The 17,696-nt window shown below is 42.3% G+C and overlaps 1 protein-coding gene and 1 long non-coding RNA gene across 3 annotated transcripts in view; one reads left to right on the forward strand and one right to left on the reverse strand.

The window, feature by feature from the left end:
* iqcg (IQ motif containing G) overlaps window positions 1-4,496 on the forward strand; it is a 41,272-nt gene extending 36,776 nt beyond the window's left edge. For both annotated transcript variants that reach the window (XM_034698774.1, XM_034698775.1), the window contains exons 9-11: window positions 3,851-3,982; window positions 4,090-4,179; window positions 4,310-4,496. In XM_034698774.1, coding sequence (XP_034554665.1) covers window positions 3,851-3,982; window positions 4,090-4,179; window positions 4,310-4,426 — 339 coding nt within the window. In that variant the 3' untranslated portion in view covers window positions 4,427-4,496. The remainder of the gene's footprint in view (window positions 1-3,850; window positions 3,983-4,089; window positions 4,180-4,309) is intronic.
* Window positions 4,497-5,588: 1,092 nt separating this feature from the next.
* On the reverse strand, window positions 5,589-7,422 carry LOC117823387. The gene is made up of 3 exons (XR_004633391.1): window positions 7,318-7,422; window positions 7,065-7,159; window positions 5,589-6,174 (listed from the first exon to the last, which is right to left on the reverse strand). It is a non-coding gene; the product is annotated as an uncharacterized LOC117823387 (long non-coding RNA).
* Window positions 7,423-17,696: the final 10,274 nt, after the last annotated feature.

Below are 17,696 nucleotides of genomic sequence, written 5' to 3' on the forward strand. Positions count from 1 at the left end.
TGGTAAGATTGTGGACTTAGACCAGTTAACAGAGTATCCGGATTTTTTTGAAAATTATGCGATTATATTAAAGCATTTTGGGAGGGAGGATTGGGGGTCTTTTAATAGGAGTAGTATGTCATCTGCGTAAAGAATTATTTTATGTTCTGTTGTAGATGTTTGGAAGCCTCTTATATTTCTATTTTATCTGATTGAAGCTGCAAGTGGTTCGATGAATAGTGCAAAGAGGGAAGGAGAGAGTGGGCATCCTTGTCTAGTACCGTTGTGCAGGGGGAAGTTTTTTGAAATGAACCCATTAGTGGAAACAGTGGCCATTGGTGTAAAGTGCTCTAATCCATCCTATAAATGTCTCTTTGAATCCAAATTTTTTTAGAGTTAGGAATAAGAATGTCCAGTTGACTTTGTCAAAAGCTTTCTCAGCATCTAATTATAATATTACACTTCCTGTGTCTTTTTGTTGTGATAATTGCATTAAGTTAAATAGCTTCCTGGTGTTGTCAGATGATTGACGTCCTTTAATAAAACCTGTTTGGTCGGGGTGGATGAGGGATGGGATAACACCTTCAATTCTGGATGCGAGTACTTTACTAAAAATTTTAATGTCTGTGTTAATGAGTGATAAAGGGCGGTAGCTGGATGGGCTAGTTGGGTCTTTATCTGGTTTTAAAAGTACAGTTATCATTGCTGTGTTCATAGTTGAAGGAATTATGGCTGAAGTTGTGAGTTCTGTAATCATACGGATAAAGAGCGGAGATATGGTTTCCCAAAAGTGCTTGAAGAATTCGATAGGGAAACCATCAGGACCAGGAGCTTCATTATTTGGAATTTTATTGATGGCGTGAAAAATTTCTTCTGGAGATATGGGTCTATCTAAATGATTTGCTTGATCTTCTACGAGCTGTGGAAGTTTAATTGGGTTAAGCAATTGATTAATTCCGTCTTCACTTGGGTGGAGGTCAGATGTGTATAGTTTTCTATAGAATTCCTTAAAAACGGCATTAATTTCATTGTTGTTGTGGAGAGGTTTACCTGTAGAGTCTTTAATACATTATATGGTTGCTTTTTCTTTGTTCTGTTTGATTAGATTAGCCAGATATTTAGTTGATTTGTTGCTATTTTGATAGTCATTGATACTTAGTCTTTCTAGCTTCTAGCGTCTTTCTTTGGAATGTGGTTCTTTTATTGATAATTTCATTTAGCTCCAGTTTGAGTCTCCTGATCTCACCAAGAAGGCTTTCTGTTGGTTTTTCAGCATATAGAGTTTCTATTTCTACTATTTTTGATTGTAAATTATTTTCTCTTAGTACTTCTTTCTTCTTTTTTGTAGGATGAAAATGAAATGATTCTGCCACGTAATACCGCTTTGGCGGTTTCCCATAGCAGTGTAGGTGAGATGTTTGGGGAGTCATTTGTTTCCAAGAAAAATGACCAGTCTTGGTTGAAGAACTGATTGAAGTCATCTTTTAACAATGATGTATTGAGTCTCCATCTGATGGAGGGTTTCTGTTGCGTATTAATATTTAGATTTAACGATACTGCTGATTGAGACTGATTGAAGTGAATTACTAGTTAAGAAGTAGTCGATTCTCGAGAATGTGTGGTGTACTTGTGAGAAAAAGGTGTACTTTCTTTCTGACTGATGGTTTATCCTCCAGCTATCTCCGAGGCCGTAGTCCTCCATATACTGTTTTAGGGTGTTTTAGGGGGGGTGAACGGACAGATGTGAGGGTGCAAGATACAAAGGTTGTGAGAAAGACAATAAATAAATAAATAAATAATAGAAACAAAGGAAAAGTCAGGTCATTAGTTGTGGAGGTACGTGTGAGACTGGTGTGAGTATTTATCAATATATTGTCGGTACTATCCGGAGTGTTAAGGTTAGAATAACCACGGGGTCAGTTCGTGACCCTCGTGGCAATGTTCTCTTTGTGGATCGGAAAGAGGATTTTACGCCGAGCCAGGATCTCTTTGGGGTGCTGGTCGTTCATGCCGTAGTTTGTCCCTTTGAGCTGTACACCTTGTTTTTTAACAAACTCTTTGTGTTTATAATGCTCAAACTTGGCTATGATCGGACGCGGTTGTTTGTTGTCTCTTTTAACTGCTCCGAGACGGTGGAAGGTGATTTGTTTTAGCTTGTCACCAGTGATCTTTAATTTGGAGGCCATGAAGTTTTTTAATGCCTCTTCAGACTCCGCGGGATTGTTACCGGCAGTTTCAGGAATGCCAGAGAATATTAAATTATCCCGCATAGATCGTCCCTGCAGCTCTAACACTGTCTCTTTCAGTTCCTTATTCACTCTTTGGATACCTGACATATCAGCAGAGAGAGTTTGGACGGCAGTTTTAAGTTGTTTGTTCTCCGAGTTTAGTTTAGTAATTTGCTCGTAACAAAATTCTAAACTGGTCTTGAGCTCCTGGAATTCTTTATGCATTAACTCAACGAGAACGATGGGCGAGTCCATCGAGGAGAGATGGTTATTAATCGAGATTAAAGTTTCACTAACCTCAGGGTTGTTTGACGGAGCCTCTGTTTGGGTTGGCGAGTCGGATTGGGAGGCGAAAGATACATTAGGTGAGGAATCTGGGGAACGCTGGCGTTTTGCAGAAGCCGCTTGTTTCCCTTTCTTACCCATTTCAGCAGCCTGTTGGTAGTAATAACTGTCTATGAAGTCCTCCAGCTGCTCCAGGGTTGTCGATTATTGGTTTTACGTGTCCTGATTCACGGAGTTATTCTTTAGTTAAGTTATATTACGATAATGGTGTATGAGATTTGTTTGTTTTCAAAAACCGGCACCGGGCGCCGCCATGTTGAATCTACACCAGTCTTGCGAGAACGGGAATCACAGCGTCATCGAAACCTCTCACATACAGAAAGCCCCCAACATACAGAAAGCCCCCCATACTGTTATTCTATAGTTCAGCAGTCTTACAGCCTCAGGAAAGAAGCTGTTCCTCATTGTGGGGGTTCTGCTTTTGATGCTCCGCAGCCTCCTGCCTGAGGGGAGAGGAGCAAACAGTTTGTGTGCAGGGTGGGAGGTTTCCTTCATGATGCCAGAGGCCCTATTTCTGCATCTGCTGGTGTAAATGTCAGGGGTTGGTGGTAAGCTGTTCCCTACAATCCTCTGTGCGGCCTTCACCACCCTCTACAGAGTCTCTCCACCACACATCTGTTACCCTTGTATACACACCATCTCTATCCTAAAATGCACTAAGCTCTAAAATCTTAAATATCTGAGGACATCAGAGGATATTACATTGTTCTTTGTTTCAGTGTATGCTTTATAATAAAAACTGCTGTCCAAAGTTAATACATTTTGCTGAAGAGTTGGTTATTATAATGCAAGCTTATCATACAAAGAGTTTAGCAGGTGTTCAACAAAACATGTGCTCTTACGCAATGACATGTCTGTTTAGTATCCCAACATATCTCTATTTCATACACCAAATTTGCCGTTCCGCTGAATCCTTATTCAACAAGGCTATGGGTGACAATGTAATACTAAAGTTCACTGAAGTTTTCTTGCTGGTATTCTTCACAGGTAAAAAGAGAATTAAGAGCAACTAAAAACCTAGTTTTAATCAAAACCCTTTACGTTTTAGCACTTGCAATTTAGGAAATTGAAAGTATCAAAACAGGGCACATGTTGAGTTCACACTGTAACTTTTGGCTTAATAGACCAAGTGTTCTGGGTTTTTCAGGGTTTAAGTGGATTTAATGTTAAGTATTTGCATTAGAAGCAAATCTTCTTGCTGTTTATGGTCATTACACAGTTGATTTCATAATCATCACAACTCTACATTGTTAATATTAATCGATTGCTGCAGCAGCTAATTTTGTTGCTGTTCGCAGGGGTTGCAGCAAAAGTTGTCACAGTGGCAAGAGCACTCAAAGCAGATGCAGTGGGAAATGGAGCAGCAGCTCAACAATGTGCAATGCAACAGAACAATCAATTCTGACAGACTAATGGAGAAAATGAGAAAGGTAGGCAACTATCTCTGAGTGTGTAACATAATTCATTGAACAGCTACAGATGTAGAGCAGGAGGAATAGTCATCATTTACAATAACGAGATACTTTAATATGTTCAGTTCAGGGAGATGGAGCAGGTGGTGGTTGAGGACAGGGATAAGTTGATGAAACTGCAGCTTCAGCAGGCAGAGGCCAGAGCTGCTATAAAGGTAACATCATGACCATCATGTTTTATGCCCTCATTTTTCCTGTCGTTTTATGTCCTGTGACAAGACATGACCATTTGATTAATTACAAATCCCTAAATCTGATCCTCAAATGTGACCCTTGTCCCTGCAGCTTCAAGCCTGGTGGAGAGGCTGCTTGGTCCGTCATGACCTCCATACTTTTGGAAAATCAGAAGAAGACAAAAAAGGCAAGAGGAAGATGGAAGGAAAGAGCAAAAGGAAGAAATAATTTATCAAAATATCTTTGAGACAATGAACTAATTTTATAGCCCAATAACAATAAAATGCAACAGAAAGTCCTTTTTTTCTGTCATCTTTATTTAACATTTAGGTATGTTTTTCATGATTACAAAAATACCCAACAGCAACATGAAATTATCACGAAAACATCCCTTATAACAATTTGTTGAAGTAGATCTTTGCTTGTGTTCTTGTTCTCGTATGTACGTCGCTTTAGATCAAAGCGTCTGCTAAATGACATTGTAACATTGTAGCATTGTAAGTATGTCAGACTTGTGTTCTGATGGTGTTTCTTAGTTGTTTGTTCATTTCCCAGTCAACGTGTTTCCTTTCGGTACAAAATTTGCCTATGCTTCATCCCTCTGCCTGAAAAGACACAAGTTCAGAACAGATCCAGGGTAAATTACTTTTCATTGGTCAGTTACCAGGGAGCATGTTTAACAATCCCCTTGGAAAATTCATAGTAAAATAATCCAAAGCAATTTGAAGTTCATGAATTAACTGAAATCTTAGCAAGTTAATGGCAATAAAGTCCCGAAAAACTTGTCTGGATCCAATTTTCTATACTGCCTAATTTTGAATGTTTACTCGTGAAGACAAAACTATAGAATGGTAACTGAAACTATCTAAGAGTGCCAGCTTTTAAGATTCTGTTTGGATCTAAGACAAGTATCTGATTAAGCCAACACTGGGGCTGTGTCCGAAATCACTCACTGATTCCCTACTCACTACACAGTGAAGTAGATGTAGTTGACTATATAGTGCACTGACTCAGCAAAATTAAAACAAGATTTCGGACACTACTCGCTTACTCGCCGGCTGCTGACAGTGACGTAATCACTGTCCCACAACTAAGACGTCGCTCATGGACGGCTGGGGATTTACAGTTATGATTTTTCTCAAACACTGTAAAACAGCATTGATTTTAGTGATAACTAATATACTTAGTGTATTTTGCCACAATAATCAAATAAAATAAATAAATGTATTACACATTATTTTCAATAAATAAATACCAACCATATATTCGCGCCACAACCTATTGGATTGTCTCATGCCTGACTTTTACTGTCACTCCGTTCCAAACATTTTTCATGTGAAACCTTCATCACTTGAGGGCCGAAAGATGCCTCCTATTAATATTTCTGCTTTTCTTTTGACTCTTATTCAAATCATTTTTCTTCAAAGAAGAATCAGACTAGCAAGAGAAAGACAGAGAGGACTGAGACGTGCCGTCATTGCTATACTAGCTAGACGTAGCCAAACTAAGTTAAAAGATTATATTAGTCCTTTGCGTTTATATTATATATTAGATAATGTGGAATTATAGTATTTAATGTCATAATGTCAGACTACTCCCCCTCCAATCACCCTTATAACCCCATACAGGGAGCCTGTGAGAGGTGCAGTGAAGCCAGATTTAACCGGCACCATTCAAAGGCTCGTTCAGTTATCAAGCGGGCCTTTGGTATCATGAAGGCTAGATGGCACTCCATCTTTTTCAAGGCCCTAGAAGTGAGAACTGTGTTCTCTGTGGAGGTGGTGGCTTGTTGTGCCATCCTCCACAATTTCTGCCTCAGGGATGGAGACGCAATGGAGCCAGTTGAAGAGGCACTGAGGCCGGATGATGGTGATGGCCAGCTTCAGCCAGACTCACAGTGTGGGGAGCGGCTGCGTACGCATGGCTGCTGCCCTTTCAGCCCCAGTTGAAAATCTGCCAGCTCTGGATGATCATGACTACAATTAAGAAAAAATAGAGCAACATTGTTGTTAAGACTTAAATTCATGTAAATAGTTCAATACTCATACAAGTGTTAATATGTACTGTAAGTTGTAAATATGTAGTTAGTAGTAGTTATCAGTTGTTAATAAATTCTTCTTCCTTCTTTCTTAAAGATTTGCCATATAGATGTTGTATCAGTTATTTTAAAATCAGTTCTTTCAAGTTTTTTGTGTTGATGGTAAAGACTGATTCATAAAACATTAATTTTAATGTGCAGCTTTTAATTTTATTACATATTTACATTTTATCAACAATCTTTTCAATCACACTCAACAATCTTTCCTCCCTGGCCTCATCTCTCCTAGGTCTCTCTTCTGCCCTCTCCAAAAAACTCAGGACTTTGTCCCCAACATTCCTCTGCCTCTTTGGTGCTGGCCCTGCCTCCTCTGCCACTCTCTCTGGCTCTCTCTGAGTCGGATGGCACTGAATCAGGGGATTCTGGCTGGGACACAGAAGAGTTGTCTCCCCAGGCTGAGGCAATGAGGCATGGAGGCCTTATGGATGGCCTCCCACCTATTGCCTCATCCATGAGGGAGAACCACTTCCACGCCCCAGCAGTTTAGTTTAGTTTACTTTAGAAAATTTTAATGTCCTTAGAATGCAATTTGTTGTACAGCAGAGTTGCCTCCCCTGATTCAGTGCCACTCCCTGTGGGTGTTTTTTTTTTTTAGCTCCTGCACACAATCGCATGCATATCAACTAGTAGCTATGCACAATTATACATGATAAAGTCAATTTCAGATGCCGAATACTACATAGGAAGATACTAAAGGAGAATGTGAAGTGCCATTTTAATCTAAGCTTTAATTATCTAGGGCTACAGTTAAATACAACAAATACAAACCTTATGCGTTTTCTTTAAATTCTCCCATTTCTTTGCCGCTCTAGCAAGACTGACTTGGTCAGCCAGCTTCATTCCTTTCAGCACATTTCTTCAAACTGAAAAACATACAAATATATTAGACAATAGCCTACAAAGTGTATCAAAATCATTAATAACTATAGCCTACTAGAAAGGTATCAGCCAAGAACATTATACCTCCAGTATAATTACACATCACAATAAGAAACCTATTAATAATATTTAAATGTCTCACTCCTATCCTGCAGCAGCAGTAAACCGCCTCCCGCTGAAGAGGTGGTCCTTCTCCCTCCTCAGCCTGATCAGCTGGACTACATCATCGTCAGTCCCTGAACACAATAATATAAAGTGACAATACATTTTTCTCCGGCACTATTGTGAAACGCCAATGCAATGTACTGATAACGCTAGCTAGCAATGCTTACAGTGGCTACCAATGGTGGCTAACAAATAGCTAAAGGCTAATGTTAGCTAGCTGGGTTTTTACCGTAGAGGCGTAAATATAGTACCTGTTATGTACAAGTTATAACGTCAATCAATCAATCAATCAATCTTTATTTGTATAGCGCCAAATCACAACAAACGTTATCTCAAGACGCTTTTACAAACATAGGAGGTCTAGACCACACTATGTCAAATTATGAACAGAGACCCAACACCAAGACAGGGTAAGACTCAGTCTGACCCCACCTTAATCCATCATGAGCATTGCACATCGCAGTATTTAGCTAGTTACAGTGGTGAGGAAAAACTTCCTTTTAACAGGCAGAAACCTCAGGCAGAACCAGACTCATGTTAGACAGCCATCATGCCTCGACTGAGTTGGGTCTGGAAAGACAGATAGAGGGGAGTAAGAGAGAGAGGTGATAGTGATGAGACGAGTCGTAGAAGCTGTTGCCGCTGGAGTCCAGCACGTCCGTATCAGCTGGAGTCCAGATCGTCCACAGCAGGAGGATGTCTACGGCAGCTCAGAGGAATTTACGAGACAATGGAGCTCAGGGACTCCAGAAAGGTCTATGGTTAGTAACTTTAATGGGACAGGCAGAGTTAAAGTAAGTGATGAGGGGGTTGGGGGGAAGAAGGTGAGCTAGGATCCCAGTGTGTCAGTGTGCCAGTTCCCCCGGCAGTCTAGGCCTATAGCAGCATGACAAAAGCTGGTCCAAGCCTGATCCAGCTTAACTATAAGCTTTATCAAAAAGGAAAGTTTTAAGTCTACTCTTAAAAGTGGAGAGGGTGTCTGCCTCCCGGACCCTGACTGGTAGATGATTCCAAAGGAGGGGGGCCTGATAACTGAAGGTTCTACCTCCCATACTACTTTTAGAGATTTTAGGTACAACTAGCAAGCCTGCATGTTGGGAGCGTAGAGTTCTAGAGGGGTAATAGGGCACTATGAGCTCTTTAAGATACGAGGGTGCCTGATTTTTAAGGGCTTTGTAGGTTAAAAGAAGGATTTTAAATTCTATTCTACATTTTATTGGGAGCCAGTGTAGAGAAGCTAACACTGGAGAAATGTGCTCCCTCTTCCTAGTTTTAGTCAATACTCGAGCTGCGGCGTTTTGAACTAGCTGAAGAATCTTTAGAGACTTATTGGGGCAGCCTGATAAGAGGGAGTTACAGTAATCTAACCTGGAGGTAACAAATGCATGGACTAGTTTTTCTGCGTCGCTCTGAGATAGGAAGTGTCTAATTTTAGAAATATTGCGCAAGTGAAAATAGGCTGACCTTGAGATTTGCTGAATTTGTGTCTAATAATCCTGAAAAGCGGACTGTCAGCCATTTCTTCTGTTTGAACCGCAATGCATGGTGGTATATATTGCTCGTATAGTGAACATCGCTCATACACTACTTTTCAAAATGCATTGTGGGATATATTGAGTGGACTATATAGTGTATGACCATGCTCACTCAGAATTAGGACAGCACTACAAAATGGCCTATCCACTATATAGTGCACTATTTAGTGGATAGGGAGTGATTTTAGAAACAGCCTGAGAGTGGGTTTATTAATTAATTGCTTTAAGTATCAATTAGAGGAAACATTCCTATTTTTGTAAAATGATTTATTTGACATTTTTTGTTAAAATAACCCAGAGTAATAATCTCATTATCACAAAGTTTATCATGTAATCAAAGTTGATGTTAATATTTACAATTTCTGTAATGAATCAGCAAGAGATGAAACTGCTTGACCAAGAAGGAAGGTCTCGACGGGAAAATCTAAGGATATACAATGTTCCAGAGGGAGCGGAGGGGCCGTCAATGGTGGAGTACGTGGAGAAGCTAATGCAGGACACTCTGGGATTCCCCCCCCCCCCCCCCCCCCCCCGACACAAAGAGAAGAGAAGAGAAGATGGAAATCAGCCACGGTGAATAATAATCAAGTTTCTCTGCAACACAACCAAAGAGGAGGTTTTGTGTAAGGCATGGTGGAATAAGAAGGTGCTTATTGAATGGGAGACACATACTATATTTTATCCCCCAGCAATTCTTCAAGAGCGCAAAGAATACTCAGAGGCGAAGCGAGTATTGTAGCAGAAGAACATTCGCTTCCAGACCCTGCATCATGCAAAACGGCGAGTCTTCTACAGTCCCTCCAGGAAGTTGCGATTTCGCGATCGCAACTATCAACGCAAATTTAACCAATCAGTGCAGTGTTTTCACGGCCTTGCAATTTTATACAATCACCGCAACTTTCCTGCAAATTTGACCAATTATATCAATCTCAGCCCCTGTGCGTCATCGGTTTTGTCATCAATTTGACTTCCTTGGAACATAAACGTAAGTTCACTTGATCGGCACTTTTCAACAACAAAACACGCACGGAGAACGGGTGAAAAGAGGGGACAGCAGGCAGGACAAGTGACGATGACAACGTTGTTATTTATAGATTGAGGGGCACAGTGTTAGCTTGGTCACCTACCTGCAGCAGGTGTGCTTTATGAACCAGCTCTACTCACCTCCATGCATGGCTGTTGAGGTCTACAACACATTTGTGTTCGCTGATGCAGAAGATAAGGACAAGTTCGACACAGCTGTGCAGATGTTTGATGAACACTGTTCACCAAAGAAAAACAAGACTATTGAAAGATTTGTGTTTCGTTCGCTCATGCAGCAACCCGGTGAGAGCTTTGATTCTTTTTTGACGGACCTGAAACTGAAAGCTAGAACATGCAACTTTGGAGTGCTGCAAGACTGGTACGTGATCAGATTGTGTTTGGAATTAATGACAAAAAAGTGCGGGAGAGCCTGCTAAGAGAGACTGAGCTCAGCTTAGCAGGAGCCGTGAAAATATGTCATGCAAGTGAGCTTGCCCTGCAGCATGCTAAATCGTTCAGTGGGACCGTGAGAGACGCAGACGGAGACAGTGCAACAGTGGCCACAGTGTTGTCCAGGACCTACCTAAAGCAGCGCAAGCAAAACGTCACAAGGATTACGACACCCTTAGTTGCAAGAGATGTGGCACAAATCATGCACCAAAACAATGTCCAGCCAATAATAAAGTCTGCAATGAATGTAAAGGAAAAAATCATTTTGCAAAGCATTGCTTTGAGCATGTACGGACTGTTGAAATGGCTGATCCCTGTGACACATTTTTTGTGGGCATGGTAACAGAAGGAATCCCATCCTGCAGGGACTGGGGAGACAAGCACCAACAGTGTCAAGGAGGACAAATGGACAGAGACACTGCATGTAAACGGAGCTGACATCACTTTCAGACTGGACACAGGAGCACAGGTTAACTTGGTGAATGTGCTGGACATCAAGGCCATGAAGGTAAAGCCACACATTAGTCTAAATTGTAAGCTCAAAGCCTACAATGGACAGTCCATTAACGGTAACACTTGTAATGCATATAAAATTGATCATTGAGCTTAAAATGTTAACAGGGATGTGTTTAACAGTATAAACACAGTATAAATAGAATAAGAATATATGTTAAAAACAGTCCAAATTCATCTTTGAAATATGTTCATTGTTAAAATGTTAATTAATTTCGCTAAGGTTAAAATGCAAGTTTATAGAGGTAATAGATTGGTTTTGTTGCACTTGGTTTGTTTTTGGAAATTTCCGGGTTTAGCCAGTGGGGGGAGCATGTTGCTTGCGGCTGCTGATTACATTGTGGAGTGAAATCCAGCATCAGCGTGTGTCTTTCTTTCACATTTCTCCCCTTTACAGGTAAGAAAAGTGCGCAAAAACATATATAAAACTATACACGTGTTATCGTAATAAATATAAATATGTTTGTGATAAGGTAGTTCTGTGTAGAGTCGGTTGAGTAAGTTTATTTAGTGTTTGTATAGAAGCTACTGCAGATGCTAATGTTTTTACCAGCAATTGCTAGCTTCAACCGTACGGTTGGAACGTGGTGTAGACATTTAGCACCGGCTGGCAGTAGAGTTTATTGTTATGATGTACTTTTGCAAGTCAGTTACATGATGCAGGGCATTGCTAAAGAGATGTTTGTTTGAATGTATGTTTATTACGCGTTAAGCTCATTACATTGTGGAATGAAAAAGAGCATCGGCGTGTGTGTCTTTCTTTCACATTTCCCCCCTTTACAGCACACTGTGCAGGGGTGTAACATTTGGAGGCACCGCTGGGATGTGTTTTGCCAAGGCCAGCTTCTACCCCAGATAGATGTCCCAGAGCATCACACAGCCCTTTCAAACTAACCAGTCAGTGAGAGCATAAGGTGAAACGGCTACAGTGGGACCTAGACATCCTAAGGACAGAATGCATGCAATCTGAGGTATTCCTACATATACTAGGAGAGCAGCTACCGCTCTTCCAAGGTTAAAGGCACCACTTCACGTCATTAACATCCAAGCTTCTCTGCTGAAAGATGGATTCATCGGAGTTTGAACAATTGCAACTTGAAATAATCGTAGAGTTATGTCTACTCTCTAGAGACATTTTAGTGGAACTATGTGACTTTCTAACTATTGCCGGTCCAACGTTTGAGCATGTTACCAGCAAGAAGAGAACAGCCCTTATCACACTGATCTCAAGCCACATCCAGAGGGAAGAGCTAGAAGAACTGGAGCATAAAGGAATTTCTGATTTACTCCTCCTCCATGACAAAATCAGTGAACTCAAGAAACCTACAAAAAATGGAACTACAGGAGAGGTAAACGCAGAAGAAACACCATCAAAAGAGGAGCAGAATAAACAAAGTCCAGAGAAGGAAAATAAAGTGAAAGGAGTTGAGGCTTTGCAGCTTAATTCGACAACACAGAAACATGATGAGAGACGTGGACAAAGGACTTCCAGAATCTGAGATTGTAGATGCAGTGATACGAACAATTTCTCCTGGCATGCAAATTCGCAGTTATCTCGAGGGAAAAGCTAACATGACCTTACCCACATTAAGGCGGATACTTTACATTACCAGGAGAAGAGTGCGACTGAACTCTACAAACAGCTGACCTCTGAGGTTCAAGGCATCTATAGAAGCTTAGTCTCATACTAAAGCTGCCGGTGTGTTTTGATATCTCCCGGGAATGACTTGGCTGACGCGTTGTACTGGTATATGTTTGTCCATACAATACCGTTTACTGTAGTTGTTGAAATCACAGGTCTTAGGCGTAACTTTGGCTTGCAGCACAAAACATTCCATTTATTGCATCACCGTACGCACAGTTAGACAGCGTCCACAAGTTTCTCATTTCGTTGCACGAACAAACATTTTAGACGCGGTCCTCCATGCCGCCTGTCGACGCAGCGTCACAGCATCCAACGTGACGACGTGACAACGTAACAGCGTGACAAGGCAACAACGTAACAACGTGACAACACGACAACGGTCAAAAACCAACTGCCCTTCCGGGTCAAGACACACATCTGATACCTAGGCGGTGCAGTACCTTTATACCTGTGCCCTCAATCAGCAAAATGATGACACCCAGTGGCACAATAAACAATGTGTTTCAAAGCTTGACCCAAAACATGAATATGGCTCTTACACTCCGGCCCCTAATTGTTAGTGACAGGTGGAGCTAACAATTCACACAAACAAACAAAGAGCCATAAACACAAACAATGTTATTAGTGCATCAGTATTAAACCTCTTCAACTGCATTCAATAAACAAAGTTTAGTGACAGGTCTGTCCAACATATTAGACTTTGTTTTCAGGCGAACAGACCGAACAACACCATGTTTGTCAGGGAATGTTTCGATCACTCGGCCGAGCAGCCAGGAGCCACGGGGGGCAGTTGAATCCATGACAATGACAATGTCTCCAGACACAAGACTCCTCCTTTCTCTGTTCCACTTCTGCCTTTCTTGAAGCAGAGGGAGGTACTCCTGAACCCAACGCTTCCAGAACAGATCCGAGATGTATTGAACTTGTCTCCACCTTCTTCTTGCATACAGGTCCTGTTTCACAAACAGCCCGGGTGGTAATGCAGGTTTGCCTTTCAGAAGGAGAATATGATTCGGCGTAAGAGGTTCAAGATCGTTAGGATCCTCAGACAGCTGGGTGATGGGGCGGTCATTCAATATGGCCTCAACTTCACAGAGAATTGTGTGAAGGCTGTCATCATCCAATTGCTGCTGGTGTAACACAGATTTGAGAACACGCCTTACTGTTCGAATCATTCGCTCCCAAACTCCTCCGAAATGAGATGCTCCTGGAGGATTGAACTTCCAGTCCACTCCAGCTGGACTGAGCACTCTCCGAATCTGGTCGTGTTTAAGTGCAGTGAGAGCCTCCTTCAGTTCTCTATTTGCTCCAACGAAATTGGTGCCATTGTCGGACAGCATCTGAGAAACCTGGCCTCTTCTACTCATGAAACGCCGCAACGCGTTTATACACGCATCCGTATCCAGTGAGTTAGCAACCTCAAGGTGAACAGCTCTGCTTGCTAAACAGGTGAAGATCACTCCATAGCGTTTACACAGGCTTCTTCCTCGCTTGACCTCGATTGGTCCGAAATAATCAACACCAACACTTGTAAAAGGAGGGAGATCAGGCAAAATCCTTTCCAATGGAAGGTCTGCCATCTTTTGCTCGCCTGCTTTCGCTGCATGAAGTCTGCACATCCGACAGTCGTTTATGACTTTCCTTACTGCTGAAGGAGCCTTTGTAATCCAATACTTTCTCCTTAGCTTGGATAGAGTGTGGTTTCTACCACTATGCCCCAGTTGCTGGTGGATATGCCTCAGAATAAGTGTGGAGATGCGCTGGTCTTTTGTGAGGATAAGCGGATGCTTGACTTCTTCGGGCAAGGCTGCCCTACTAAGTCTTCCTCCAACTCTGAGCAGGCCGTCCTCCAGGCACGGATTCAGTTTGTAAATAGGACTTTCCTTCCTGACTGTCGACTTCCCAGATGAGAGCGCATCAATTTCCGCCTTAAACTGCTGCTGCTGAGCAAAGCGTACAATTGCAATTTCTGCCTCACATAGATCCTCAGCTGAGACACTCTGACATCCAAATGATCTTTTTACCCTCCTCATCTCCAACTGTACATGAGTGGGTTCATTTTTTGCATCAGAAGCTTGCAGCTCCTTTCTTCTTTGACATAACTTCAAGAGAACTCCTTTGATTTTGAGGAACCAAGCAACAGCAACCTTGAGCCTCCTCCACTCTGAGAAGTATGCAATTAGTTGATCCGTCGCATTAGACAAATCTTCTGAAATAACAGCATTCACAATGAACTCATTTTTGACTTCCAGATCATCCAATGGAATGCTGATCTCCACGATATTTTCTGGCCAATACTTTTCTGGCTTCCAAAGAAAGCTGGGTCCTTCAATCCACCTGCTACCGGTCAGCAGGTCATTGACTTTACTGCCTCTAGACGCATCGTCTGCAGGATTATCCTTGGTATTTACATACCTCCATTGGGACACCTTTGTAGCATTTCTGATGGTTGTCACCCTGTTAGCCACGAAAGTATGAAAGCGTCTGTCTTCATTCATTATGTACTTCAGCACTGAAGTGCTATCTGTCCAGAAAAATGAATCTTCCAACTGCAGCTGCAGCTCCGCTCTCAACATTCTCTCCACACTAACAGCAAGAACTGCGGCAGTAAGCTCCAAACGTGGAATGGTGACGGGCTTTAGTGGTGTACCTCTTGATTTGCCAAGCAGAAATGCAACATGAACATTGTCGTTGTTCTCCAACCGTATGTAGCTCACGGTGCCGTACCCTCCTTCACTTGCATCCGAAAAGTGATGCAGCTGGGCTTTTGTGGGTTGTTCAAACTCCTTTGGCTTAATGCACCTGCTGATGGTAAACTCTGGCAACCTGTTGAGCTCCTCCAACCACTTTCTCCACTGCTGCAGAGTGTCACAAGGCAAGCTTTCATCCCATCCAGAGTTTCTCCTGCAAAGCTCCTGCAGCAAGACTTTGCCAGGTAAAGTGACTGGTGCAATAAACCCCAAAGGGTCATACACCGAACTGAGCATAGACAGCATGCCACGTCTTGTGTAAGGACTTTGTTTCACCAGCATCTTAAACTGAAAAACATCACTCTCTATGCACCACTGGAGACCTAGGGCTCTCTCCAAGGGAAGATTGTCCCTATCCAAATCCAATTCCTTTAAGTCCTTAGCTCTGTGTTCTTCTGGGACTGTCCTCAGCACCCTTCGGCTGTTACTGACCCACTTGGTCAGACAGAATCCTCCTTTTTGACACAGAGCTGTAAGATTTTTAATCAGCTGAATGGCCTCATCTTCTGATGATGTGCTCTTCAAACAGTCGTCGACGTAGAAGTTTTGGTTTACTGTTCGAACCACGTCAGCAGGGAAGAATGCCTGCCCATCCTCTGCTGTCTTCCTGAGTGCATAGGAAGCACAGCTAGGGGATGACACTGCCCCAAACAGGTGGACAGTCATCCGATACTCTGCAATTTCTTGACTCAAGTCGCCCTCCGGCCACCACAAGAACCGTAGAAAGTCTTTGTCGGTTTCTACAACGTTGACCTGATAGAACATCTGCTGTATGTCCGCCATTAAAGCTACAGGCTCTTGTCTAAATCTTGTCAGCACTCCGATTAGACTGCTTGTCAGGTTAGGTCCCTGGAAGAGTTCGTTGTTTAAAGATCTTCCTTTAAACGTTGCCCCGCAGTCAAACACAACCCGCAAATTATTCTTCCTGGGATGGTAAACGCCGTGATGCGAGATATACCAAACTTTTCCTTCTTCACCGTCCAACTGATGCTGAGGGATTTTTTCTGCATATCCTTTTCCAATTACACCATTGAGGAAGCTTGCATACTCCTGATGAAACCGTTCATCCTTTTCAAATCTTTTCTTGAGTCCAAGAATCCTTTGCTTGGCCACTGATACATTATTTGGGAGCATGGGCTTCTCTTTCCTAAAAGGCATTTTCAGGCTGTAATGCCCATCCACCTGCTTTGCTGAATGACTGACAATTTCCAAAAACTTCATGTCTTCTCTTGACATTTGTTCCTCCTCCACATTCTTGTCACTGAAGTCGTGGTTATACTGGGCAGCCAACATTTCTTCCAGTTTACACACAGCGATCCTGTTAACCATTGCAGAGGGAAATTCTGCCTCCATGGTGCCACCATTTCCATTCAGCGGACCATTTACAGACCATCCCAGGACTGTCCTGATAGCATATGGGCCATTCCCGCAGCTGTTGACGACCTCCCATGGTTCCAATAACTTGGGAGCATTGGTGCCAATCAACAAGTCGACAGTTTTCTTGACGCTTGGGATGTGTACCTTTTCCAAGTGTGGCCATTTATCCAGATCTTCCTGTGTCACTACGTCTTCAGAATTCACAGGCATTTTCTCCTGTGTGAGAACATCTGGAAGCACATAAAAATCATCGCTTTCAAGACCCGCAACCTCCAAACCAGTCAAGGTGTAGGCAGTCTTCACTCTTTCTTGCCCCATTGTACGTAGCAGAAAGCTGGTTCTTTTACCTGCAGCATTCAACTTCTTCATGAGATTTTCTGAACAGAATGTACCAGAGCTACCAGGATCCAAGAAGGCGTACGTTGTAATGAGGTGATTTCCCTTTGAAGTCTTCACCTTTACAGGAAGAATAGATAGGGCATATTGGTCCTTACCGGCCCCTGTATGTCCACATGTTGTCACAACAGTAGGCTGTGCATTGAACGCTTCTCTTTGCTGCTCTGGAGCTGCTTGCCTTTCTATATGAAGCAAGGTTGGGTGAGTTTGACCACAGGTTTTGCATTTTAACCGTTTTTCACAGTCACGGCTCATGTGACCCACAGACAAACATGCAAAACAAACTCCCTTTTCCCTCAAAAAGTGGATCTTGTCTTTGTGCTTCTTTCCATTCAGCTCTTTACACTCGTCCAATGAGTGCCCACGAGCACAGCAGAGGCATCCAACTTTCTCCATCTTACTTTGAGGTTCAATTCTTTCAGGTAGGTTTGTAGAAGTTACTGTGGTAGCGACAATTCTTTCTTTTACTCTTTCCCTGGGCTGAGTTTTAAAGCTGGTGAGAGTCTTTGTCCCCGAAGCACCAAATCCAGGGTCCTGTATGTTTCCAAACAGCGGGTCTGAAATAATTCTGACATGGCGTTCAATAAATGCCACTAAGTCCTTTATGTGAGCTCTGTCATTTGTTCTTCCCATTATGTCATGAGCTTTGACTCTCCATTGATCTCTC

This window comes from Notolabrus celidotus, chromosome 12 (genome assembly GCF_009762535.1).
Source record: "Notolabrus celidotus isolate fNotCel1 chromosome 12, fNotCel1.pri, whole genome shotgun sequence".
NCBI lineage: Eukaryota > Metazoa > Chordata > Actinopteri > Labriformes > Labridae > Notolabrus > Notolabrus celidotus.